The sequence below is a fragment of the Ustilaginoidea virens genome, chromosome 1 (assembly GCF_000687475.1).
Source record: "Ustilaginoidea virens chromosome 1, complete sequence".
Lineage (NCBI taxonomy): Eukaryota > Fungi > Ascomycota > Sordariomycetes > Hypocreales > Clavicipitaceae > Ustilaginoidea > Ustilaginoidea virens.
The window spans coordinates 6,552,525-6,579,350 of record NC_057316.1 but is presented as its reverse complement, the minus strand read 5'-3'; the positions used below and the strand labels follow the sequence as shown (position 1 = coordinate 6,579,350).

Sequence of the window (26,826 nt, the reverse complement as noted above, 5' to 3'; positions counted from 1 at the left end):
TTGGTTGACCCAACCCTTTTCCCCAACAAACTCCCCCTCTTCCCCCCCCAGTGTCCCGGTCTGGCAAAGCTGGCGGGGCCGCAAAGCAATGGACGCAAGCGGCAAAGGCTGGCCCGCTGGAGCGAGCGTGGCCAGGCCGGGGTGGCGCGTGGGTCTGCATCTGCGAAGAAATGGGTTGGGCGACCAGGGGGTCCGCAGCGTTTCGTGAAACACAAGAGGCCCCGGGCTCATGGTCGAAAACTATCAATGTCTAGCTACGGAGTACTCACTCCTACAGACGAGACGAGACCAGGGCGAAAGCGAATGGGGCCGTTGTCGCAACATTCACATGGTCATGCTCACTTGCAGCGAGCGGATTGCGTTCCCAGCAAGGGAAGTTGAGAGCATCGAGCATCGAGCATCGAGCGTCTGATCCAACGTGTCAAGAAACATTGGGGCTGGGCTTTTCCAGAAGAACCAAGAACCAGACCCCAACGGGACATGGACAGAAGGACGCTGGGAGTACCTGCAGCACCTTGCAGCATCCGCAACCCGCTACAGTCCCACCGAGGACCTCAATTCCCCCGCAAGTAACTCACTCACTCACCCACGCACCGAGACGCCATGCCATGCCATGCCTACCTCCTCTTTACCTTTTGCATCGAGGACATTGCGTCTGGCCGCGCCCTACTCTTTCTGCCATGAGCGTGCGTGCATTGCAGCATGCGAAAAAGCGCAAAACCTACCCTGCCCTGCCCTGCCGCTCGCCCAAGCTCCGGCCGTGCCGTCACGTGACCGCAGGCAGAATCTGGAAGCTGCCAACAATAGTCCGTAAGTTCAACGTCGTCGCCCCGACAGCTCAACAACGCCCGCTGCGCGCTCGCTCGCCCAAGACGCCACAGCCACAACCACACGCCCCAGCCCCCGGACCCCCTTCTCCTTCCCCCCCAATGGCCCCGGCCCCAAAGGCTATCCCCGAGCTGGATAATGCAAAAGCCCCCCCGTCTCCGCCCAACAGCAGAATCATGTAATGTCGCTCTGATGAGTGATGCGGAAAGCGGCTTGGGTTGCGTGCGACGACCAGTGTCGGCGGGTTGACACGGGCTGTCCTTTGCCTTGCCTTGTTGCTGTGGGGCAGGTTGCAGCTCTGCGAGGTGCGAGCCGTCTGGAGAAGCCAGTGGCCTGCGATGATATCATGGCCCGTGGGCGGGCAACGTGCATGATCCCAACAAAACAAAACGCTTGTGAAACGCGGAGGGCCCCGCTGGTCACGTGTGCCCAACTAGGTGTTTGCCAGCCACCACCACCACCATACCACGCTGTTGGCTTCCTGTACTCCGTAGTTCCCGTCTGGTCCTAGCCAATCGGTTGCAAAGCGTCAAACGGGCGGGCCTTGGACCGGAGCACCTCGCAACAACTTGCTCCGTCCTCCGTCTCTTGATCCCCAGACACTCACTCAGCTTGGTTCGACGAGTTCAGACGTGGCACTTCTACGCATCGTCACCCAAGTGCAAGTCAGGCACATGCTCAACGTGTCGTGTCCACGGGCTAATTGATGCACGCTGGCTTCATCGCTCAACTATGCTCATGCGTCCGTAGTCTACGGACCAACCCACTGACTCCTCTGGATTTTGGCAAAGAAAAAGAAAAAAGAAAAAGAAAAAAAAAAACCTATATCCAAGAAAAAAAAAAAAAAAGATTCAACACTCAAAAGTCGAGAAATTCCCGCCCGCTTTCCTTCCTTAAACAGACCCCTTCACGAACAAGATCCTTCCAACATTTGCCACACAGCAAATGTTCCCATCCCTGTCCGTCAGCAAACGCCAGTCGCCCGCTTGACATCCAAAACCATACCAATGTCGAAAAAAACCAGTATTCTCTCGTACACGTTATCCCTGTGATGAACGGAAATTGCTGTATTCGTGATCCATGTTTCTCATTTTCATTCTCAACTTTTGCGAAACTGTCGTGCCCGTAAACGCTTGTACTGTCGCTGGTCGCTCCAGTGCGCTTTGCAAGTCATCATCAGCTATGCTCTCGCCGTGCGCCTTTGCGTCGTGCTCGAAATTTACCCCGGAGCCAATTCCCGCCAGGGACAATGGGAGCGATTGTTGGCGCATGTACGGCAGGCCGCCGTTTTTCGTGTCCGGGTTGCCACTGGCGGCGGAATCGTAGCCTCGACGACGCATGGTAGCGCTGGCTGGTAATGAGTTGCTCTGATGCGTCTCCTCCTCCTCGATGCTTTGTTCAGAGTCGACGACCACGCTCGTGCCTTTGCCTTGCGCAACTGCCGCAAGCAAGTTCTCTTTCCTGCTTAGCCCTTCATCCCTTGTCGGATGCGCAATTAGTGCTGGATGGTCCGCCGCATCCTTGCTCATCTGATCGACTTCACTTTCAAGAGACACACCCCCGTCAAAGTCGCTATCGCTGGTCCTCAGCTCTTGCAAATCCGAAGCCTGTGAGCCGTCCGTGCCGTGAATAGCGACGTCCTTGGCCGAGAATGCCGTCAAGACTCCGGCCTCGTGGGTCACGGCCTCCTTCTCTGCACTGCCTATCCGCACGGGTGCGTAAACAACCGTGTCCTTTCGAGATAATCTGGGCGTGGACAACATCTGCAGGCCGTCTCCCAAGGACCTCTTCTTGTCCGCTGCAGAGGCTGTCATCCGTTTGGGGCTGATGTCTTCCAGCTTGACATCGGCGGGAATATAAGCCGCCGAGTCTATGTCGTGCTTGCCCAGGGACAGAGGCGTCTCGGGGCGTAAGACGGTTTCGGCCACGTTGCCGTCAGGGTTTGCGTCGCCCTCTGCCACGTCGCTGTACGACGGCCGGACGCTTCTGTTGGCGGCCCAGGACGTGCTGCTGTATACTTTGTGGGGAGACTCGCACCCGCCAAAGTGGCTCGGCAGCGGGCTTGGAGGTGAGCGGCCGCGCGGATGATAGTACGGCTCGTACATGTCTGGGCTCGGAGCCGTGTACCGCTGGCTTGAGTACTGCCATCCACCAGCCGGCTCCACTGTCCGGATCATGTACGGCCGGCTAGCGGGTAGGCTGCCTATGCTGTGCCCGTCCGACGAATGCGCATCGTTGTCAACCACCACGGGCTCGGCAAGCTCTTCGGTATCGGGCGGAAACATTTCGAGTAGCGCGGATGCTTGGAGTCGCATTCTGGGATCGACGCTAAGACAAATCTCCGTCACTTGGCGATACCAGTCGGGAACATTGATTTCCGGCCCCAGCATGAGCGGCCGCCCGTGAGTTTCGGGTTCGTCTTCCAACATGGCCAATCCCCACAGGACCATTCCGAGTTGGTAGAGATCAGACTTGACTCCAATGTACATGGTGATCCGATGATGCGCTTCGATAAGAGGCGACGCTTCTGGTGGCTCCCATCCCACTGGGCAGCCTCGTCGGTTGATGTCGATGATTTTTGCATCGTCAGAAGCATCAACCACAATGTTGGACAGGGTGAAGTCCCCTTGAACGAAGCCGGATTCGTGAATGTCGGCCAGCCCCTCGACTATCTGCCTCGCCCATCGTTGTCGTTTCTGCCAGGATAATCCAACATTCCGCTCCTTGCAGTTGTCGTATATAATGTCAATCAGGGCTCCTTGTTCCGCGTAACTGATCAAAAGCCCCCTGACTTGTTCCTTGTCGTCAACCACAAGCCCGTAGAGCTGAACGACGTGTCTGGAGTAGCGGAGGCTACTCAGGGCATTCACCTCGTACAAAAACTCTTCGATAGTGTCCGGACTGGGTATCTCCTTTTTTATCAGGGTTCGGCCTTGGACCCGTACTTTGTACACGAATCCAGACATGTGCGCATCGAAGAAGAGGTCTCGTTCACGGACTCGTCTACAATTCAAGTGGCAAACTTGATGTGCCGTGGGATAATGAATGATTTCCTTGTTCAACGCGTCAGCACCATGCCCCCCGAATGTTCCGTCCCAGGGAAAACCCTCGTCGGGGGCCCGAAAGGTGATGTAGGTTACGTCGACTTACATTGCCGTCTTCGACTACATGAACGTGAAGTCGACCATCAGTCGTCTGGAGTTTCAGATTGGTCACTGTGTCGTAAAACTGAATGTCGGAGAGACTCTCCCTGATGGCTTCATATATCTTGGCACTTTTTTCCCTCTGGTAACGGGTTTGTGTCAGCTCGAACTCGAGAGAGTTGGGTGGAGCATTCCGGTAATCGAGAGAAATGGTGACGCGTCTCCAAAGATGGTCCTTTTCTCGGTACGTGACGAAGAACTTTTCACGCTTGGATCGGTCGCGAAAGTGCATGCTGAGATTCAGGATCCACTTTCGCTCCAGCTCGTCAGCAATCATGGCCTCGTGCTGGGAGGCGGTAACGGATGCGGCATCAGAGACGGAGTACGAATCAGTTGGGGGGTCGTCCCAACGTCGGGTTATCGAGTCAAGTAACGCAGGTTTCAGGCTCTGGTTGGAAAGCTGATAATGGCCATGCTCGCTAGCTGAATGATAGGCGGACTCGGAGGCATAAGGGTCGAGATGGGAGCCAACGAGTCCGGAAGCATGCGACCGCGGATCAGAATACCCTGCGCCGTTGCGCAAGTCGAAGCTCCTCACATCCGCAGATGCTGCTTTTCGCTCGTCGGCGGTGGGGGGAACGGGCTCCAGATGTTCCCTTTGCTCGGATAGCTTTCTCTCGAATGTCTGGGAGCGAGGCAGCCCGGTAACGACCCTTCGCGAGCCCCCATCGTGGGACGACCTCAGGGTTGGTCTCGCAGTTGCGCTTGGGTTTGGCTCGAGGACTTGGTCAGGATCCGCAACCAAGGGGAGGTGGTCTCGGGTCGAAAGATCAAGATGGTTAGCAAGGGCATCCGAATGCCACTTTGCTACAGCCGGATGTGGCTCTGCCTCGGAGCCGCCCCGATCGGCCATGGCTATGTTGGGGAACAAAGCGTCGAGAGTATCACAGCAGCCGGCGTGCCCCATGTCCCAGTCGGGGGGGGATGGGGAAAGTGAGGAGGTTATTAAGCAAGCGCGATATGGCACGGCATACTCGGTACTCCGTACTCGGTGCTGTTTCCCAATTCTGCGCTAGCCTGGAATCTGGATGTCTGGATCCTTGTCTTCCTACCTTCCTTCCTTCCTACCCACCTACCTACCTAACCTTGGGTAGGTATATCAGCCTGGCCCGAGTATGTTATAAGCTTTCGAGTTGACGTGGCTGGGAGTGGAGTGGGGGTGGCCTTGCCTCGACCCAGGCCATTGAGTTTTTGAGGGGCGTTGTGTATCCGTGGAGTGGTGTAGTTAGTAGACGCAGCCACAGGCAGCCGCGTGCAAGGCATGGAATGTTGGGGGGAAAAGAAAAAAAAAAAAAGAAAAAAAAAAGGGAAAATAAAAAAAAGGCAGCCAGGACGGGCGGAGCCAATTGCGAAAAAGTTGAGGGTGGTTGGAGACGAGACGACAGGAGTCGAACGGAATCGTGTTGTAATAAGGGGGGGCTGGTCCCTGACTCCCTGGTTGCTGGCGCCGGCGGGGGTGGGGAAGGGGGAGGGGAGGGGAGGGGGGAGTTTGGTTTGTCGACCAACCGGGGTTCTTGGGTCTTGATGAAAAAGTCTGGCCGTCGTCACGTCTCATCCATCCACCAGTCTCCAATCTGCAAGTCTCCAGTCTGCAAGTCTCTAATAATCTGCAAGTCTCCTTTTCCCTTCACGTGAGGTGCCTTTCCCTCTGGCGACTTCTGGTTCGGCAGAAAGAACAGACCCCGGAGCATTCGGTAACGTTGACGTCTGAACTTGAGACAGAGACACGGGACATGAATCAATCAGCAGCAATGCAAAATCCGCGTGCTGGCCTTGAGCTGGTCTGGTCGGCTGCTGTCGTCGTGTCGATTGATAGATAATTGACGCTACCACACATGTTACGGGAGTTATGCATGCATGATTGACGGACGGCCTCTGCCCAAAGACTTTCTGCTCCCATGTCGGTTGCATCACATCGAGTGAGTGATGCGCAGATTAATATAAAGCAATCAATGCGTTGCCGAGTCAGGAGACATCAATGCAAGGTGGTAAAGGTCTGGAGGTAAAAAAAAAAAAGGTGGTGAAAAAGCTGGTAGCGGAGGTTGGGCTTTCGGTTGGACTGCCATGGGTCGACCCCGACCCGTCTGTGTGGTTTGTGTGGTTTGTGTGGTTTGTGTGGCATTTCCATGTCGGAGCCCAGTGACAAATGAGCGAGGAGGATGCATGAGCCATGAGCCATGAGCCATGAGCGCGCGCGCATGATGCCGTGCGATGGGATTGGAGATGCAGGCAAAAAGGTTCAATGGCACAGCATGGCCTTGCGAGGCGCCAGGCGACTGACGCCTACGGGAGAGAGCAAACGCTTGCCCTGCACAGTGTGCGGCACCGTGCACGGCAAAGTCCGGCAGGGAGCTGCGACCAGCTGGTCTGACCTGTCAACTACCAGGTAGGTATGTACCTACATACCTCCTTGCCGCTACAGCGTACTCCGTCCAGCGTCCAGCGTCCAGCGCTAGCACCAGACAGCCGGCCGCCCGCATCCACCCAGCAGCAACTGCGCCCACCAGCTAGCTACATGTAGCTACATAGGTACATAGCATAGCTCACTGACAAGCTCCAAATGGGAAAGCACCAGCCGTTGACATGGAATGCATCACATCACCACCAGTTCTCGCCAAACAGTTGATGCAACCGTCTGGTCTTTCCAACCCTACGGAGTACCTCGGCCCTACTCCCTACTCCTATTTCGTGCCCCGGCAGAGGTTCGCAGCAGCCGCAGCAGCCGCAGCAGCCGCAGCAGCCGCAGCAGCCGCAGCATCAGCAGCATCAGCCCCAGGGACGCTCGTCGCACACAAAGAAAACATCAATTGTTGACCCAATCAGCCAGCCCCGTGCTCGTCATCCCTCCTTCCCCCTCTCCTACATAAACGAACGAGGTTGACCAGGTTGACCAGGTTGACCACGCCACACCAGACAGAGTCCGCCAGCCGCCTCGACGCCAAATCCAGCACGGGAACCTTTGTGCCCAGCGCTGCCCAGCAAAAGTCTGGTCGCCCACATCGTTGCCGAGTTACGGCACGCGTACCGAGTCCCGGGCCCCATCAATGATGCTTCGTTTCCGCTCCCCCCGTGATTAGGCACAGACGCAGCCAGGGCCCAACAGCCTACTCCCGCACTCGGGTATGGCATGGCATGGCATGGCATGGTATGGTATGTACATGGTCGGTTTCAGATAATCAATGGCCTGCGCCTCCCGACGGAAACCCCCTACGGACAAACCAGCGAATGGAGCGACGCGGAAAGCGGAAATCACCCACCTGCTTTGTCCTTGGCATCCAGGCAAGGTGACGGAGCTGTGCCGTCGTGGCTCCATGCACGCACAGCAGTGCTCAGGATTCCGGAGCTGTCACATGGAGGCGGTTGGGTATCACGGCATGAACCCCAGGCCCGATTTGCTTGTGCTGCTCGTCACGCCGTAGCGCCCGTCTCGGTTCCCACCGAGACAAGAGTGTTTCCCTCGTGTGCGGCCGTCGAGCTGGCTGTTGTCTGTTGTCCGGCCTTTCTGGGCCCAAGGTACAGTATGTAAGACCCAAGAACTCTTGCTTGCCGCTCCACTTTTCTTTTGGGTTTCGGAAAACGGGCTTCAACGGTTTCGGTGGCTTCAAAAGCGGAGCTGCACTGCGTACGGAGTACTTCGTACTGTGGCGAAAACAAGAAACAGAAGCCCTCGAGGCCTGGACCGTCGAGGCTCGTCCCGGCCCTTCCGCTTTCCGCCTCGGGCCTTCGGCTCCACAAGGACAGGCGCAACGTGCCCGCCGGATGGATGGATGGATGAGCCCTTGCGCGAGTGGCGGGTTGTTGGTTGTTGGGATGTAACGGGTAAAAACGCGCCATGTTGACACGAAAGATGACAACGTTTGGAAGACGACCAAAACATGACCCGACGAAGCTACCGATCCAGCGCGAATAGGCGTAGCCGGCCCTTACTATTATCCCAGAGACTACCGCCGTGGCCGCAGCGTGCCTGAGCCTGGCGCCCACTCGGCGTCCACCGGGTCGGATCCTATGATACCCAGGGATAATGGCAAGATGGACAGGCTGCAGCATGTAATTCATATACAGATGACCAAGGATTACAGACCAGTCATGGACAAAGGAGTCTTCTATTTTCTCTCTCTCTCTCTCTCTCTCTCCCCCTTGGCCTCTGCAATGGAGAGCCTACCTTTTCTACGCTGCAATAGACATTTCGCACGACCCACTTACTGCGATGATGTCTATAATGCACCTATTTTATATCCCTTTACACGTAGTAGTTGCCTTGTACGATAAAAACCCCAGAGATGGTTTTTTTTTTCCAGTTTTATAACTGGCCGCTCCTATGCCCTCCAAATTCTATTGCTGCCTGTCTATGCTCTTGACCGACATTTGCGCGTTTATCCTCTGAAGAGACATGTCTATATCGTAAGATGCCAAAACCTTATTTACGCTCTCTTCGCCCTCGCCAGACGGCCTACCTGTAGCGACGCAGCCCTGACTCGATCGGCACTGACTCGGTTCGTAAAGCCTCTTTCCTATAGACTCTTCGTGCTTCAAAGACCAACGCAACAACAAGTATAAATGCCCTCACCACTCGCCGTCTCCAACCAGCCGCTCTCCCTCCCTCCCTCTCTCTCCCAAGTCAAACACGCTATTTGTAATCCTCGCTCCCCTCAACGCCGACAACCTCTCCCCGTCACCGCCAGGGCCCCCCGTTTGCGCCCTTGACCAACCATCCCGCTTTTCGCCATGCGCCTCGCGTCCCTGACCCTGTCGCCGCTGCTTGCCACGGCGCCCTTGCTGGCGCTGGCCTCGGCCGCAGCGGCCGATCCGAGCGACGACGTGGCGCGGGAACCTGCCTTCAAGATTGAGAAGTGCGGGACCAAGGGCCAGAAAGTGTATCCGCCCGAGTGCCTGAGGCCGGAGAAGTGCATGTGTCGGGGGAGGGAAGTGGTCTGCTACATGGAAAACATCACTACTTTATGCAAAGCCAGCGGCTGCGTCTGTGCTCAGGGGTAAAAGGGCTCTCGGGTCGTCTGTTTGATATATAGTAGAGGTCAACTAGGTAGTAGGTGGAAAAAACGGGTGCCCGGGCACCTGCGGGTGTGCCATGTTTACATTGATTGACCTTTTAAACTTCAACACTCTGTGTGCCTGTGCAAGGCGCCCCGGCTGCCTGGATCGTCTTGCAGTTTCTTCCATCAAGACGGCGACTTCCGCGCCGCCAGGTAGCTCACGTCTGTAGCTCATGTCTGTAGCTCACGTCTTTCCTCTCTGCTAGCGCCGCATGGCTTGGAGGACCAAGTCTGTGGCAAACGACGTTCGGCACAGCTACCTTTTCTGCAACGAAACCGATTGCAACCAACATCTATAACCACGTCATTCCCTGGAAAAGGGCGCCAAAACACTCAACCTGCTCAACGTGCTCAAAGGGCTCCACGGCCATGGCCAGGTGATGGCATTGATGATGCTACGCTCACTCGTACATCGGGCCGCGTTCTTTGGGCCCTCCACGGCCAACGACACACCGTCCCTTCTATGTTGCTTTCTACAAAAATACAAGGACAAGGAAGGAAAACAACAACCTCCTGCCAAAATGCACAAAGCAGTGGAGAGGGAGGCACATCCGCCAGGGATCCAAGTGAACAAACACCCTCGCATCCCTCCCCCCCTTGGAGTACTGTACAAGCAAAACAACAGGTAATTGGACCAAACTCCTGAACATGTGTTGCTGTCTTTTTCTTCATCAACATACCGTCTGCTTGGCTGGAGTATGGTACCGGCAGCCACGTGGCGCATCATGTTTTCATGCGTATGCACACTTGTAGTCTTTATATAAATCAAGGTATTTAAGGGAGGTGGGGGGGGGGGGTTTTAAAGATGGGCATCTGGGGTCGCTTCTTCTAATCTTCGTCTTCGTCATGCTCCTCCTTCTCCAAAGCGACTCTCTTCTTGTCGACGACTTTGCTCCTGTTGGCTTGCTCGCGGTCGAGGTCCTTGAAGACGAGCCCGAAAACTTCGTCGTACCAGCTGACCGGGTGGCCTTCAATACCTTCTTTGATGTTCTAGTGAGGTTCCTGTCAGCCAGCTCAAGCTTCGGATTGGAGACAAAGAAAAAGATGGCAGCGCATCATGCGGCATGGCAGCGAGCAAAACTTACTTCTGGTAGCTCGAGCCAGTCCGACATGTTGTCCTTGGGGAAAATGACTGTTTTGCAGCCGGCTCTTCGAGCTGCGACAGTTTTTTCGCGCAATCCACCGATGCGCAATACCTTGCCCGTCAATGTGATTTCGCCCGTCATGGCAACGGTTGGGTTGACGGGGGCATCCAGAGCCAACGAGAGAAGCGACGTCGCCATCGTGATGCCGGCTGAGGGTCCATCTTTAGACACGGCGCCATCAGGAACATGCAAGTGCATCTTGGCCTTGTCGAAAAAGCTGTTCTCGGGAAATTCCTTCACCATAAACGCCTTTGCGAAAGAGTAAGCAATAGTCGTCGACTCCTTCATGACATTCTTCAAGTTGCCCGTGATTTCCAGCCCTGGTCGTGAGCTCGGTCGTAGAGGCGACTGCAGGATTGATTCGATATACATGGCAGCGCCGCCCATCTGGGTCCATGCCAAGCCCATGGAAACACCGGGCGGGCTGACATCGTACAAGCGATCCGAGGTGAAGACCGGGGGTCCAATGTAATCCACCAGGTTGTCTTTGCCGATTTCAACGTGGACGGAGTCGGGAACTCTCAGCGCCTCCCTAGGCTTTTCTCCCGTTTCCGCTTCGGCGGCCTGGGTAGCGGCTGCTGCTCCGTCAGACCCGCCATTCTGGCCGGCGGCAGCCGCCTCTTCTTCCGCCTCCAGCCCTGCTTTGCCCTCGTCGGTGGGAGCCTCCTCCTCGGCAGGTGAGGCCTTGTCCCCCAGCTCCTGCACAATCTTCAACGCTGATTTTCTGTAAACCTTTTCTATTTGCTTCTTCAAATTTCGAACGCCAGACTCGCGGCAGTAGGACTTGATAAGCTCCTCAATCGCTTCGTCGTTGAGATTGACGTCGGCGTTTTTCAACCCCGCGGCATCTTTGGCGGCCGGGGCCAGGTAGCGGTTCGCAATCGCCTTCTTCTCGTCGGCAACGTAGCCCGACAACGTAATCAGTTCCATACGATCGAGAAGGGGTCGAGGTATCGTGTCTGTCATGTTGGCCGTGCAAACAAAAAGAACCTTGGACAGATCAACCGGCACGTCCATGTAGTGGTCCAGGAAAGAGCTGTTCTGCTCCGGGTCGAGCAGCTCTAGAAGTGCTGACGAGGGATCGCCTTGGTATCCTCGCCCAATCTTGTCGATCTCGTCGATTAGAATGAGGGGGTTCTCCGTCTGGCATTTCTTGAGAGCCTGGATGATGCGGCCCGGCAATGCTCCAACATATGTCCGTCGGTGGCCCTTGATTTCAGCCACATCCGTCAAGCCACCCACACTGAACCGATAATATTCTCGGTTGAGGGCTCTGGCAATCGACTTTCCGATGCTGGTTTTTCCGACACCGGGTGGGCCAACAAAGCACAGTATCTTGCCTTCGACGGTGCCTCGGAGCTTGCCAACAGCAATGAACTCGAGAATGCGGTCCTTGACATCCTTCAGGCCGTAGTGATCTTCATCCAGAACCTTCATGGCGTTGGGAATGCCAAAGTTCTCTGCACTTCTGCGTCCCCACGGGATCTGGGTGAGCCAGTCCAGATAGTTCCTGGTGACATTAAACTCCGATGCCGCGGTTTCCAGGTGGGCGAGTTTGTTAACCTCCTCATCAAAGACCTTCCGAACCGGTTCCGGCATGGCTAACTTGGAAGCCTTCTCCTTGAACTTTTCGACCAACTTATCCTTGCCGTCGGATTCCAACCCAAGTTCCCGACGAATGCCCTTCATCTGCTCCATGAGCCAGTACTCTCGCTGGCGCTTGCTGATTTTGCTTTCCACATCCTTGGTGATCTTGGACTGCAGCTGGGCATTCATGAGCTCCTTCTTCAAAACAATGAGCGCCTTTTGCATTCTCTCTTCGACATTCATGCAGGAGAGGACTTCCTGCAGCTCGTTCTGCTCTCCTGATGATACGGCGGCGGCGAAATCTGCCAACTTGCCGGGCTCCGATGTGACGTTTCCAGTGGACTGACTCATGGAGAATGTCGAAATCTGATCGCGGAACAAGTTGTTCATGGTAGCCACCTCCTTGAAGACGTTTACAATTTCATTCGTGACGGCTCGGATGACGGGGCTCTTGGGATCGTAGGGCTCGTCCACAAGGTTATCGACGTTGACGAGACTGACAGGCCACCGTTTGAGCCATGAGGTTGGCTCGTACTTTTCGGCAACTTGGTCAGATTTCTTCTCCACGACACCTTCTTCGAAACTGGCCACAACGTCGCCCTTTTTCTCTTGCGGCTCTCCCTCTGGCTGAGCATGTTGTTGTTGTGGTATGACTTCTGGCGAGTCAATTTCTTGCTTGTCGTCTGATTTCTGGGCAGTGCGTGGGGGTACCAAACTGGAGAGCTTGATCCGACGGTGAGGATAGAGGATTGCCGTCAAAGCACCTTCCTGTCCGTGGATGGGGAATGCACTGGTGATTTGCGCAAAAACGCCAATATCATGAACATCTTCGACGTTACGGATAATATCTTCGTCCTCGTTTTCGTTCTTGAACAAAAAGGCACCAACGTATGGCTGCCCTCGCTTGATGGATTCTGTAATGGCTGTGGCTACGTTAGGGTCCTTGATGGTGATGGCTTTGTAGAAGCCGGGAAACAGAGGTCGTTTGGCTATGGGGATGGCCAGAACCTGGGGGTAGACTTCCGGAATGACGGGTTTTTGTAAAGCCTTCTCGGCTGATTTCCTCCCCCGCCTGCCACCGTCGCTGCCGGAGCTGCTGTCAGCACCCCCTCCTGCGGCTGAGCTTCCAGCGGCACCGCTACTTTTCCCATCCGGCGACTTATTGCCTGTGTCGCTTTTGGCTGATGAAGCCTCGGGCTTGCCTTCACCGGCTGCGGCTTGGTGCGCTTCGGGTCTCTTGTTTTCCGAATTGGCCTTCGTCTCCTCTTCTGACAGAGGCTCAGTCAAAGTCTCTGACGAGGAATCAAAGAAATGGTCCTTTTTGCTCTTGTCATCTTTCTTTCCTAGCTTTGCACTTGTGGAAAAGCCCGCGCACACCAATCCATGTCGAACGCTCGGCAAGTCTGACGGGCACACAGGTCGACCGTAGCAAGAGGGCGACCATATCCGTCGTCTCGAGAAGGAAGAGGCAGGTGCTCGGGATTTGTGCGCTATGGATCGCTCAAGGAGTTGTCGCCCTGTGAGGCGACACCTGGTGATCATTTTCAACAGCTATCGACTTCGTACCAGCTGTCGCCAAGCTCGACTGTACGAGATGGCGAGAGTGGCAACCCCCGGGGACCTGCGAGTACCTTGTTGGGAAAACAACAATGACGGCGAATGGCCCAAGCCCCGGTGGTACTGACAGAGTCTATTGTTTTTGGTCTGTGCTTGTCGTCGGGACAGCTGCGTCGCGCATTGCCGCCGTTGACGAGACGAGGTGATGCGGATTTGTCTTGACTATGACGGCTGAGCAGAACAGCTGGGGCACGACGACACTTGCCCAAAATTTCACAAGTGCTAGGAGGTTCTTTCGGTAGATCCTCGGCATTGTCATTATCCGCGGCCACATGCCGCGCTAATTGTTTACGTACTCCGCAGTACGTTAGGAGATACCTGGGTACGTCTTAGTTGCCTCGATAAACACATATTTCGATTGTACTAAAAAGACTTGGGAAACGATGGTGGGGATAACGGCTTCTTGATCGAGTGAAAAGCTCCTTAGTTCTAGATTGTGTTTTTCTTTAGCACATGTAAAGACCTCTCGCAGAAACGGTCAACATCGGGCTTTTTGGGCCTTTTTTGCTGCTTCCTGTGAGTTATGAGGTTAGCAAGCAGGTCAGCAATGCCAGGTCACATTCCATGCGTGTGGGGCGAAAGGTCTGGACATCGAATTGACGTTTTTAGAAGACATGCTCTTCTGCGTCAGGGGATTGAACGCTTTGTCAAGCCCTAGAGTTTACCATCTCTGGCTCTCTTCTTCTCCACAACACCCTCAAGATATTGGATCTTGTCGGATAATGCCATCTGGATGCAAGAAGCCAGTCGCCGGGAATCTATATTACTGCCCAGCCCAACTACCACTGTCGGAATCGTCAGTCAGTCGGTCAGTCAGCGCACCTGGTGGCATACGTGGCCGCGGCACGCCCACGTGACCGCGGTATACACACACATAAAAAGGCCGCATCGTCAGATGCAGCCCTGTCTGCCCTTTTCCTCCTTTTCTAGATAGTCATATAGTCATAATCAAAGAGGAATCATACCTTTGATTGGTGACGCAGTGATCACAGCGATGCAGTAGCATCCCGCGCGCTCCCTACGGACTGGGACCCGAGTTCCTATCAACAACCACCATTCAACATGCCATCGACTGCCGGCAGCGGAGATAAAGTCGCAGAGTCTTTATCGAACCTGGCTCTAGACCCGGCCAAAAGTATCAGCGAGGCTTCAAAAGCAAAGAGCAAGAAGCAGCTGTTGGACTCATGGGAGGACGATGACGAGCAATCGGATTCAGAAGCTGAAAATGAGACGAGCGCCCCAGCTCAAGCCTGCACCACGGGACTGTCAGCGCCTCCACCTACGCCATCCAGCTCAAAATACGGTTCCATACCAGGATGGAGTGAAGCCACCGAAGCTGCAGTCGATATCCCTCGCGGGGTGGATGGGTTGAAAAGGCCAGAGAAGACAGATGCTGTCGCTCGCCGCATGATTGCAGCAGGCCTTGGACTGAAGGCACCCAAGCAGACGGAGGAACAGAAGGCTTATCAAAGATCTATACGCGAACATGAAAGGAAGAAACGAGAACAACAGCGGACTGAGGAGCAGCGAAAGCGTGACGAAGTTGACAAAGCAAAAGCGGCAGTGTGGGACGACTGAGACATGCGACGCACCCTGCTTCACGTTACGTCGATGTATATAACCCGGTATTCAGTATGATGAAGAGCATTGCTGACATAGCTGGAATGTAAACTATAAGACGAGTCTATGAGCAGGCTGCTGTATGCTTGTCTTGGCTTTCTTTTGGCTCCATCCCAGCGTCCCAAGGCTCATCCCAGACAACACAGGTTCTTCACTGAAGGCCGAGCAATTGAGCCATTGTGCCAAGCCCCAAAGCTGTGATGGTTTTCGAACTCTTCATCTGCTACTGTGTTCATTTTGAGCTCACAATAGATGAATCACGGCTGACATATCGAGCCAAGATGGAATTAAACCTAATGGCCGCTGTTTTCCCCCTTGCTTGAGTTATCACTGAGCTGCCTTTGCATGAGAAGTTGCGGCGTTCCAGTTGCACGGACTGGAGAAACAGCACGTCAAAGCAGCAGCATTTAGTTACTTTTTGGATATTGTGGATATCATTCTTTCTCTCGACGATGGCTTTTGCGCGCCCGACGTTATGCACATCATCTACGAAATCCATTATGCCGTTTTCCCAAGGACGTCCGACCCAGGGTGAACAGAATGTGACATTGGGCCACCTCACGGCTTCGTCAATACAACAAGCAACTGCACAACTAAACAGTGATGAGTTAATATTGGAAATAATGAACTGAGTGCTGGGAAGCAAGTTTCCACGACTCCGCCGCTCCACCCCAGGGAAGCTACGCCTAAACGTCTGACGAGCGTTGCAACCACTTCCTGCTCGTCTCAAGTGCATATTATGAGACGATAGCCGCCTGGGCGTTATTCTCCATCTTGGTCTAATACCTTGACCCTTCGGGACCGACCATCATTGCTCCTGCTCCTCCAGCAACGGCAGCATCTTGCCGTCCTGAAGCAGCACCAGTTCCCCCCCGCTACCAGCATCATGCCTCACGACGACGCTGTATCCCTCCAAGCCGATATCCTCGGCGCGCTGGTTCCAAAGCATTTGCGACACGGCCCCATCTCCCGAACAGCTAACGTACATCATGGGCCATCTACTCCGTCGCAGAGCATCCCTGACGCCCCGAGTCGCAACCCGTTCGCTGGCCAAGATGCCCAGCACCCCTGGCCCCCTCCATCCGGCCGGCGCTCCCACAAAGGCGCCCTCAAGCTCCCGCACATGCTGCGGCCCGACGCGCTGGTTTCCAGCCTTGCACTGCACGAGGACCCTCAAGGGCGCGTGTTCCGAGGCAGCAGGGAGGTTCCATGTCCCTACTAGGTCGGTGCCGTGGTCGGAAGAGCCTCCGATTCGTCTCAAGGCGAAGCCGTATCTTGAGAAGGAGCGAGACACCTGGTATTCGTAGCGAGTGCCGACGTACACGGTGGATTTCTCGTCCAGGCCTGTTCGACTTGCGTACTCGAGGAACGACGGGAGGCTGGAGTGCTGAGCAGATGGGGCCTCCGGATAGTGTAGTTTGATGCCGCTGGTGTCGCGGCGGTCATCCTGGGAAAGCCGGCTTGAAGTTTCGGTGAACTGCCTCGTTCCCCGGCAGCGAGCGCGTGAGTGATGACGGGAGGGAAACCCGCCCCACAGAGTTCCCAGCGACTTGCGACCCCTGGTGAACGTAGCCATCTCCTACATGATGGCGTGTTCAACACCAAATCATGGGTCAAAGATCAAAGCCCATTCCGTTGCCCATGTCTCTGCGGAGCTCGGAGTCGTCTAGCCTGGCTGGCTAATGACCGAGCCGATCCGCGCGATACGACAAAGCCGCCATATGCAACTACCGAGTGATGCCTCTTTAGCTGGTACCCACAATAATCGCCCCGCCATCGCCCCCGCTACTTCGTCATCACCAGCTCTGCAAGTCAAGCGCCATTCTTTAATTTCCCTTCATCCAGTCATTAACGCAACACGAAACGACGACAGCCACCATCGCCTACACAGTGGCCCCATCCCCATCCCCTCCTCGCTACCGCAACCGAGACAACCCCAGCCCCCCAGCGAGAATGGGCACGATTCTTCTCCCTCACCTCATCACCGCCTGGCATGTCGACCAAGCCATCCTCAGCGAGGAAAACCGCCTCGTGGTGATCCGCTTCGGCGACCCCAACAACAACCCGGACCTCGACATCATGGACGAGGTCCTCTCCAAAGTCGCGCCCATGGTGCAAAAGTGGGCAGTCGTCTACGTATGCGATATCTCGAAAGTGCCCGACTTTAATCACATGTACGGTATGTATTGCGCTGCCCTTTTTCCTTTCGAAAGATGGGGGTTGGGATCTTTCTGGGTCGGGCCAACTGACGGCGTGATGATGCCCCAGAACTGAACACGAATGAGGAGCCGTTCGCAGTCATGTTCTTCTTCCGGAACAAGCACATAATGTGTGACTTTGGCACCGGTAATAACAACAAGATGAATTTCGTGGAGAGGAACCGTCAGGACGTCATTAATATTCTAGAGGCGGTCTATCGAGGCGCGACAAAGGGCAAGGGCCAGGTCAACAGTCCAAAAGGTAGGAAGCTGGTTTGTATGGCTCCGCTACCGGGAATCGCACTGACCGGGGCCGCAGATTACTCGACACGTCACAGATATTAGCTGTTTTGGACAGCTTTGGCTCTCGACTACAGTCAGACACAAGTTTCGAACGTCGCCGGCATGGCCCAATCTGGCCACGTTCACACACAAGGCAAGAGGCGCTGCGGTTGTGGATTTATCGGTTTAGATACAAAAGGGTTGGTTTATCACATGGACGTAAATGGTCTTTATTTGCGCTAATGTTTGATCCACTACTCAAGATGTCAGGGAAATATGGCCCATACCAACGGCAAAAGGTACACCTGAACGCCTTCAACTCAATTCCCCTTTGGAGTGATTTGCATCGGCTCGACTCACTCCCCATATGCTCTCCCTTCCCGGTACATGTGTAGAGCCCACCACTCCCAAGTGTCCAAAGGACTGTATTTGTAAATTGCTCCGTTTATATTTCCTGCTTTATTAAAATGGAGCTCGAGTTGATGATGATGGTAGATGGGTCAAATGGATGCCTGAGTTAACCCTCAAAGAACATATCCAGCACCTCTTGCATTAGATTGGATGGCCTTGTTCACCACCCTCGGGGTGACACTAGGAATTGTTGGCTCACGGAGGTTGTCATCGCGAGGTCGGCTTCCAGGTAGACGCGTCGTCGGTCCCCGTGAGCCGAGATTTGGTGACTTCAAGCCAGTCCTCGCTCGAGGCCGTTCGTCGTCGGCGTCCGAGAATCCACCCGAGAGGTAGACGTCATCGGTTCCAACATCCCCAACCGTGTGCTGCTGATACGAGGCGGGTGCGGACGGAGAGGTGATGGACCTGCAGTGGAGCGTCGGTCTGGACGACGCCATGCCCGCGGTGAATGCGCCGGGATTCATGGTGTTGACGGCCATTATATCGCGCGACAACGATGACAGGCCCATGGGACGGTCAACAAACCCGTTCTGGAAAGACGTGGTGCTGGAGGCCTCGTGCAGAATCGGCAGGATTTGCTCGTCGTACAGCAGCGTCGCTGATTCGAAAGACTCTGGCGAAAACTCGGTCACTGTGCGCGAGGACCTCCCGTCGTCGTCGGTGGTGGCGCTCGAGTCTTCGTCAAAGAAGTCGTCCAGACTGTCGAGCTTTGTGACCAAGTCTCCTGCGGTCCCGTCGCCGCGCCCTTCGTCGGAAAGCATCGTCTCTGTCCTGTCTAGCGTTTCGAAATAGCCGTACGGGAAGTCGTCGTCTTGGAACTCGACCTCTGTGGTCGACGTGGCTTCCGTGGATGATCCTTCCGTGCTCTGGCACATGTAGAAAGCGGCGTGGATGTTGGCTCGCGTTGCTTCCGTCTTTCTCGCCGGCATCGGAATGGCCCAGCCGGAAGCTTCCGGGATGCCGAACAGACTCTGTGTGCGCTCGTACTCCTTGCGGACGGCTTTGGATGTCGACCGCGTCATGCTCATTCGCAAATGATGCTTGTCCATGTGGCTGCCGGACATGGTCATGATGTTGTCCAAGACTTGCAAAGCACCCATGCAAAACTCGGTTTGCAGCAGACGCAGAAGAGGAGAAATGAGGTCGGATCCATGCCCCGCGAGCTCGGGGTTGCGCATGTCGACTTCCGGAATGGCGACGCAGAGGATCCGCATTGTTTGCACCTTGACCCAGGACAGCGAGTTGGTGAGGAGGCCAATGAGAAATGTAATCATCCCGAACTCATGCTGTGGCAGGAAGTGCTCCCTAAAGGCCAAGAATAGCTGGTTGAGAAACTCTCCGCTATCCTGCTGCCTGCCCGAGATCAGGTCGTCAAGTGCGACGCAGATTGATTCGAGACCTAGCTTGTCGGCTTCGGCAAGAAGCAGACCGGCCGTTCTCGCAGTCTCCTCGGTCAGACTTGCGTGTTCTAGCTCGTTCAAAAACCGGGGAAAGTTTGCCAGGATTGCAAACAAGAGCCGACTGTCGTCGCCGATCAAGGGGTCTGGAGGCAGCTGCACAAGCTTGTCAATGGTATCCAGTGTTGGCTGCCAGCACAGGGACGACCGGAGGCCCTTGTATACGAGCGGCTGGATGCCGTCAAACTGACCGTCCCAACGATCAGGCTGGCCATCCGCAATAACCCTCCGCACACTCGGCAACCTGAGGTCGAGCTTGCTGACGAGCTCATTGAGCATTTCCGTAGCTTCCAGGAACTCGCGCTCGTTGATGGATTCCAGGCACGCACACGTCGTCCAGAATAACTGCGGGAATGTCAGGAGCTTGTCAGGATCCAGCTTCACCAGTAGTGTTTTCAAAGTGGTCAATATCTCCATGGAGAAGGACTGGATTTCTGGATCCTCATCCGCGACTGTGTTTGACAATCTTGCCAGCATGTCGCCGAGCATGAATTGGTCAATGGAAGTGAGGACGCAGCGAAATATCTGGAATGATCGGCAGGCCAAATGCCTGACTGGGCAAGATGTCGCCCAGGTCAGAGAGAGTCGCCCCCACTGCTCCTTGATGCCTGGGAAGGTGGCCTGGAATGTCTTGACGACTTCTGCGGTCAGATACTCCATGCTTGGCGGAACCTTGTTCTCGCGGTCATCCACCTTGCCATTACTGTCCTCGTATGCCCAGACCACGGTGCGATCGTGTTGGCGTATGGCTTCCACCAGCTCATCAATGGTCTCCTTTGCTATGCCGACCGCAACCTCGTCCATGCGTGAAATGACCAGCTCATGGATCATGTGGACCAGCATCTCCCTGGCCTGGTCCTGGACGAGAGGAGTGTAGTGGTCCCACAAGACTGTGACCACCTGTAGCAGAAGCGGTACATTGTCAGGCGTGAGATACACAGGAGACACCATCAAGTCTACCAGCAAGATGAGTGACAGTTGACCTAGCGAGAACCCGGCTTGCTTTGTCCCCACTGGCAGAGCCTTGCTCAGATCAGCACAATATGGAAAGCTATTCACGTCGGGGGGCGGTGGAACGGACTCTCTCTTCTCGTTGGGCACCATGGCTTTGGGGTTTATTTGCATGAGGAGAAACTCGACTACTTTGATCCCCGGTGTGCTGTTGGTGGTTGACAAGAACACCACGATCTGTTTGGCATACTCCACAAAATTCTGCTCCCGACGCTCTAAACACAGCTGCATGATGAAGTCGAGGATGAGGCGGACATTGCCGGGGTGCGGTCCTGTGGCAAGGGCTTGCCAGAGAGCTTGAACTTCGTTGTGTAGAGCACCACCAGACTTTATAGTGAGCTCCAAGAGGTTGGCGAGCACGACGTAGGATTGGGCTGTCGGGCCACCATTGGCGTCGAGCTTCAACTCTATGGTCTGTATCCACGGAAGTACGACGGCAACCATGTTTCTCTGCGCTACTGGCTGGAGATCTTTGAAGTAATAGGTGAACTCGGAGAAGACGTGAAAGGCTAGTTCGGTGTATTGCTTGGCGAGGCGTTTCGAGATCTCGAACTGGGCCAGCTTATACACTGCTTGCGTCTTGTCCGATATGCTGATGTCAAAATCCTGAATTTTCGAGTTTCGCTGCTGGCGCGTTTCGAGCGTCCGAAGGGCGTTTGACGACTTGGATCGTATCTCACTCTGTTCGCTCCCCAGAGTGAACAGGCAAAGAGCAAGGGATCTCCAAAAAGGACAGGGGTAGCCGGGTTTTTGCTGCAACACTTCTATGGCGACGGAGAAGTAGCTCTCCAGCACTTTGGGCACGTCCGACAAGTAACAGCGCTCAAAGCAGTGTTCGAGCAGATAGGGATATTCTTGATTGTAGAAGACAAGGTTTTTCAGGGCCCGTTGGCCAATAACGTTCATCTTGTCACTGCCAGAGTTGAAAATGGCCTTGAGCCAGGTAAGCATTCGACGCATATCGAATTGCAACGTGACTCCGCTCTCCGTCGTGATGCTAATGGGGCCAGCGCAAAGAGCTGCCATAGCACTCAGCGCGGCAGTGCGAAGGTTTCTCTTTTCAATTTCCATGGCTGCCGTGACAACCCCCCTCTCACCCATTGCCTGCTGGTCAATGAGAGATTGTCTCATGGTGTCCTCGCGGACCCGAATCTGAGTCTGGTTGGGAGAGAAGCCGCACCAGTCTTCCATCAAGGAAAACGCCGATTTCCGTGATTCAAACGTCATCCAGCGTGACGGGTCATCGGTTCTGTTGATGCCTTCAAAAAGAGCTTCCATCAGTCCACAGTAATAGCGCCGGAGTTTTTGGAATTCCCAATCCATCTGTACTTCTCCATCCATCAGGAAAAGCTTCAGGTCCTTTGCGTACAATGTGAGGTTGGTCAGGAAAAACTCGGACTGGTAGACCTGGGCATCCTTCAAAAAGTGCGAGGTCAGTTTGAAGACGTGGGTGATTTCGGTCCGTAAAAGATCCATTTTGCGGTTCCTCCGCGGGCTACTGTTCGTTCTCTGGTGAATCCTGGCCCGAGCCTCGTCATTGCACCGAGACACTTGGCCTTGGAGTTCTTCGAGCAGCGCTCTGTATATGTAGATGTTGATTGACCCCATGGAAACTACTACTGCTTCGCGGACGGAGGCCGATGACACTGAGAGGAGAGGTATCAGGTATTTGAAGAGGGTTCTCGCCGTCACAATCTTGCCGGCCGATGCAGGCTTGGACGTCTTGCGGGCGTGTTGGCCGTCTGGGGGAGGGGCAGGGAGAGGAAGGCTTCCAGGATCGGCCAGAGCTGTGCAAGCAAAGATCAAGTACAGCTTCCACTGCTCAACCATTGATTCCGGCTGCGTGGCGGGGGACCGTGTTCCGACGCGGCCGCCTGCGTCGGATCCATAGTACAAACCTCTTGTTGGCTCAGAAACGAACACAATGGGCTTGTACATTTGCAGAATCCGATTACAGATCAGATCTCGACAGATGGTTACTGCAAAGGGGCATCTGTCGAAAGCAATTCGAATGAGATTGGGAAAGATTTTGTACCACAGTGTAGTGTCGTAGGAAACGTCGCTTGTGCAGAGCTCAACGACTGCGCCTTGGCTGTTTGCATTTTGCCGGCCGCGGTGCAATCTGCTTCGCTCGGCAAGAGAGAGATACTCATCATTGAAGTTCATGACCTGGTTGGAGTCATTTTCCAGAATGTTGATCAATCGCAGAGTGTCTTTTTGTTTCGAGGTATCCTTGCCCAGTGCCTTGTCAAAATCGGTAATGAGACGCAATACTGTAACGGCAAAATATCTCACTCTGCGAGACTGAGAGCACAGGAAAAACAAGCCATGTGCTTCGGCCTGATCCACCTCGGCCCATATGCTTGACAAATCCAACTTCAAAGCCCTCTTCTCTGATTTGTTAGTGTCTGACTGTTGGTTGGAAGCCTCTCGCGTCTTGTGTCTGATCTCTTCGATCCAGATCTGGAGCAGTTCGACATAAAGCCGAAGAGTGTTTTCGATATGGCTCTGACCAAGCATGCCGCCGTCGGACATGGTAGAGTATCGGTCATCAAAGTTGAAGATGAAACGAGCAAAGCCCATTGTCACTTGTTGTGCGTGAGACTGTCTCGCAATTGCTTTCAAAGAGTTTGCGGACGATTCAGCAATGCTGTGCTGGACGTGAGCAGTTCCCGTGCATAGCAAATTGATCAAGGAGTTGAAAGGAATGTCGGCAGACAAGCACCTGGGAAGCGCTTGGACTGCGACGTGCAAAAGCTCGTAGAAGGCTTGCTTCTGGTCGGCGGCACTGGGATGCTCATCGCGACGAGAAAAGGTGAAGCTTTCCGAAATTGGAGTCTTGGGACCAGGACTATTGAACTTTTCATCTAACGCTGCTTGGCCTCCAAATGTATTGTCACAGACAATGGTGATCTTGCCTAAAATCTTGCAAAATTGAAGGTAATACTCGCGGACTCCATCGCCAAGAACGTGTGTCAGAACCGGTCGGGAGACGATCTCTTCCCTCGAACTGGCGACAGCATTCGACAGCGGTTCTTCAGGGGCAAAGGCAAGTACAGGCGAAGTAGGCCATCGGTCACCTGATGGTGACGCATCGTAAAACTGCGGGAATGGGGGCCGTCCCTGCTCTCCTTTCTCCAAGTCAGACATGATGCACAAGAATGCGCGAATACCGACAACTATCCTATCAGGATCCAATTGTTCGACTTTTAACTCTTTATTCGACGTAAAGAGTTCAGCATTGATGAGAGGAAAAATAACATTTCTAAAGCAGTATTCTGGAAACTTGAAGCCAATGATCCGGATTATCTGAATCAAGGGCTCGGTGACCGCAGTCTCTGAGGCGACGATACTCCGCTTGGAAGTGGGCAGGATCAACCTCATCACATCGTCCAGTTTTCGAATGGCGGTTTGGCAGTTGTCGTTGGTGCGGTAAAGGTATGTCCAGATCAGTCTCGAAATAACCTGTAGACAGAGCGGCTTGGTGAACCTGTCTTTCACCTTGGTTTGCACCGACAACACCAGTTGGAGCCATTGTGAACTGTAGGTCTCGGGGGATGAGACGCAGAGCAATGTTGCGGTCAAAGGGAATGCAACCGCCCAGTGGCGGGGTTTTATAAACATTTGTGCTAGACGATCCCTAGTTGCGGCAACGACTTCGGACCATTTCGGGTGCATAAGATGGCTATTACTAGCCTTGGCCGCGATTCGCAGCAACAGCATGTCTATGGCCTGACAGAACGCTGATTTGACCTTTTGGCCGTGCGACTTGCTGAACAGGCGGCCCAGGGAAACGAGGAATTCGCACGACTTTTCCCACGCAGATTCCGGGGAGACCTTGATCCTCAAGTGCTTCATGCCGCCAAGAACAAGCTCAATTTTCCCTTCAGCGTCTCGGCTCGTTGAAGAGGTCGGGCTTTTGATTGACCTCTCCTGCAGCGAACCATCGAGATCTTCGATAAACCTACGCGCAACTCCCGCAAAGTTGATGCCGCTCATGTGCCCCAGCAACTGTGCGAATAGATTCCAGTTGGCGAGTTTCAGCGGCGATAGCAGGAGCTGCTCGGTGTCGGCAATCTTGAGCTGGCCGAATATGATGCTCTCCAGCTTGTCTTCCATTTCCGGCGTTATAGAAGCCAGGTTGCTCTGGCAAATGACTTCGAGGAGCACTCGACACAAAATGTAGATGGACACAGTCGAACGCCGCTCCTGCTGAGCTACAAACTCTTGTTTTGTAGACAGCGTCGCAGAATTCGGGTTCGTAGAATCGCTCACCCCTGCTCCCAGACCAGGCTGAAACGGTTCGGTATTTCTGCGTAGCAAAGGGCCTCCTGATTGAATTCCGCGGAGCTGCTGAAGCTGACTACGAGCCTCGTTGGCAGCATCGCTTTTGCTTTTCCTCCACAACATCATTGAATCAATGAGGGCCTTGGGCTTGGGGCTTGCGATATGTCCCAAGGCCACAATCAATTGGTCAAACGCGGGATCGACGCCCGGCCCGCAAACGCGGTCAATTTGGGGCTCAGGTTCAAAGGGAACAGTGATGCATTCGCTGAGTTTCTCTTCTGCTTGAGCAATGAACTATACAATTGATTAGTGCGGGCTACCGGGAGAAGGAGCGGTTCTTCGCAACATTGTCCTTACCGAGGTGAACAGCACATGAAGAGCGTACTCTCCGACAGTTTTCTGGTCGTCCCTGTGGGGTCGAGAATGGGATTGATGTGCGGCATGTTCCCGCCTCGATCTACTGTGCATCCTTTCAAGCCTTCTCTGTGTCATGCCCTGAAGGGGGATATCTGCAGCGGAAGCCGACCTCTCCATTGGTATAGAGCCTACAGGGCCCAGAGTCGGTCCCGCCAGAGACGTGCCAGGCCGCGAGGGCAAGGCTGATGATTCCATATCTAACCTGGCGCCCATGGATTGCAAGTCTGACCTGTCGGCAGCAAGGCCGGCCGCAGCAATCAATTGTGGGCTCAAGGGGCTGGTGGACATGCTAGACACGCTGCCGTTTCTCGAGTGTTGGATGCCATGGACTATGGAGGTCTGCCGATGATGTCCGTACGCGGCGGTTTTGCTGTGATCTATCGGTCGTTCGACAGCGGCGACGAGGCCTTGCCGTGATGGCGCACCTTGTGCTCGCGGCGATGTTATGATGGACGGTGCATGGACTGTTTGGTCAGCCGAAGATTCCCTGGAATGCGGCGAAGGTCGCGACGGGATTGTAAAGGCGCTTGGGCGAATTGTCTGGTCCCGAAAGGGCTCACGATCGGGTTCGTCGTTGAATATCGACCCTGTGCGCATTGACAGTTTCGGGGGGTCCTGCGAGCTGTCGGGGAGACCTTGAGGGGGGCCTGTTCATCAAGTTAGGTTAGTACTGCAGGTTGTTTCCGTCCTCCGGCCGCATTGTGAGACGCGGAAGGAAAACTGTTGCAATTGCTCCACAGCGAATGGGCAGTGAAGCACGGGTTAGACGTGCTGCTGCCAGAGGGGAGAGGATCGACCAGCAGGCAATGAGTTGCACGACATGAGCAACAATTACTCACCCATCTCGAATCAGACCGACGCCCAACTTCTGGCAAGATGGCATAGGGCATTGACAGGCTAAACGGTCATGTCAACGGAGTAGCGATTGCGACGTGGTTGTAAACCCGTGAGCCAGGCAAATGGGAGAGAGTATCAGCAAGCCTCGATGCTCTCTGTGAAACCTGCTTGGGCACAATATGGGCCGAGATATCCAAAAAAGGAAATATATATATCAAATATCATGACACACTATGCGACAGTGTATACGAACGACACGACGTGGACGACATGCGGCACTGCATACCGCAGTACTCTCGCCGGGCGCCCAATTGCCTCTGACCCGCCAATTGCGGGCGGGCATTGTGCTTAGTCAGCGTTCAATACACCCAGGATTGCGTTCATGGCTATTGACCTGACCCACTACATTAAAGTCAAAGTTGTTCTGGAGTCCAGACTGACGACTTCCGCATAATAAACAAACTTTAAGTCAAATGCGTGGGGAAAACCGGCTTCGAGAAAGCACACCGCGACGGTAAGATGAGGTGCTCCATGCAAGGGTCATACGTAGCAATTGCAGTCTGCGACCAGGTAATGTGCGCTCTTTTCACTGCAGTGGGAAGATTATATTCTGTCTGGTACCTCCTAGGTACACGTACTAGTCATGGCTGCTTATGTACCTGTTGCCACTCAAAGTGCGGCGTTATCAGGGCTTCATATACTGCGATACATTACCCGCTACCGCGGCATTCGATGTGCCTCATTATAGCTCTAGTCATTATGGGAATATCTGTCATGATAGAGTTTAATAAATATACCTATAGAGGAAGAAATGCCCCTAATAGCGATTTTCAACTTGGTTGAAAATCGCATCGTCATTAGTCAGCTACCTCGTC

The 26,826-nt window shown here is 54.4% G+C and overlaps 6 protein-coding genes across 6 annotated transcripts; 2 read left to right on the top strand and 4 right to left on the bottom strand.

Moving 5' to 3' along the window:
• Positions 1 to 1,868: 1,868 nt before the first annotated feature.
• UV8b_01511 (uncharacterized protein) lies at positions 1,869 to 4,884 on the bottom strand (the record flags this gene model as incomplete). Its single annotated transcript, XM_043139009.1, has 2 exons — positions 1,869 to 3,881; positions 3,979 to 4,884. 2 exons carry the CDS (start codon positions 4,882 to 4,884, stop codon positions 1,869 to 1,871), a joined length of 2,919 nt encoding a protein of 972 aa, XP_042994943.1.
• Positions 4,885 to 9,910: 5,026 nt separating this feature from the next.
• UV8b_01510 (uncharacterized protein) lies at positions 9,911 to 13,356 on the bottom strand (the record flags this gene model as incomplete). The annotated part of the gene is made up of 2 exons (XM_043139008.1): positions 9,911 to 10,072; positions 10,168 to 13,356. The coding sequence occupies 2 exons, from the start codon at positions 13,354 to 13,356 to the stop codon at positions 9,911 to 9,913; spliced, it is 3,351 nt and encodes a 1,116-aa protein (XP_042994942.1).
• Positions 13,357 to 14,493: 1,137 nt separating this feature from the next.
• On the top strand, positions 14,494 to 15,009 carry UV8b_01509 (uncharacterized protein; the record flags this gene model as incomplete). Its single annotated transcript, XM_043139007.1, has 1 exon — positions 14,494 to 15,009. One exon carries the CDS (start codon positions 14,494 to 14,496, stop codon positions 15,007 to 15,009), a length of 516 nt encoding a protein of 171 aa, XP_042994941.1.
• An 850-nt stretch (positions 15,010 to 15,859) lies between these two features.
• On the bottom strand, positions 15,860 to 16,627 carry UV8b_01508 (uncharacterized protein; the record flags this gene model as incomplete). The annotated part of the gene is made up of 1 exon (XM_043139006.1): positions 15,860 to 16,627. The coding sequence occupies one exon, from the start codon at positions 16,625 to 16,627 to the stop codon at positions 15,860 to 15,862; it is 768 nt and encodes a 255-aa protein (XP_042994940.1).
• A 377-nt stretch (positions 16,628 to 17,004) lies between these two features.
• On the top strand, positions 17,005 to 17,594 carry UV8b_01507 (uncharacterized protein; the record flags this gene model as incomplete). Its single annotated transcript, XM_043139005.1, has 3 exons — positions 17,005 to 17,230; positions 17,320 to 17,511; positions 17,569 to 17,594. 3 exons carry the CDS (start codon positions 17,005 to 17,007, stop codon positions 17,592 to 17,594), a joined length of 444 nt encoding a protein of 147 aa, XP_042994939.1.
• Positions 17,595 to 18,055: 461 nt separating this feature from the next.
• Positions 18,056 to 25,957, bottom strand: UV8b_01506 (uncharacterized protein; the record flags this gene model as incomplete). The annotated part of the gene is made up of 3 exons (XM_043139004.1): positions 18,056 to 24,991; positions 25,055 to 25,761; positions 25,954 to 25,957. The coding sequence occupies 3 exons, from the start codon at positions 25,955 to 25,957 to the stop codon at positions 18,056 to 18,058; spliced, it is 7,647 nt and encodes a 2,548-aa protein (XP_042994938.1).
• Positions 25,958 to 26,826: the final 869 nt, after the last annotated feature.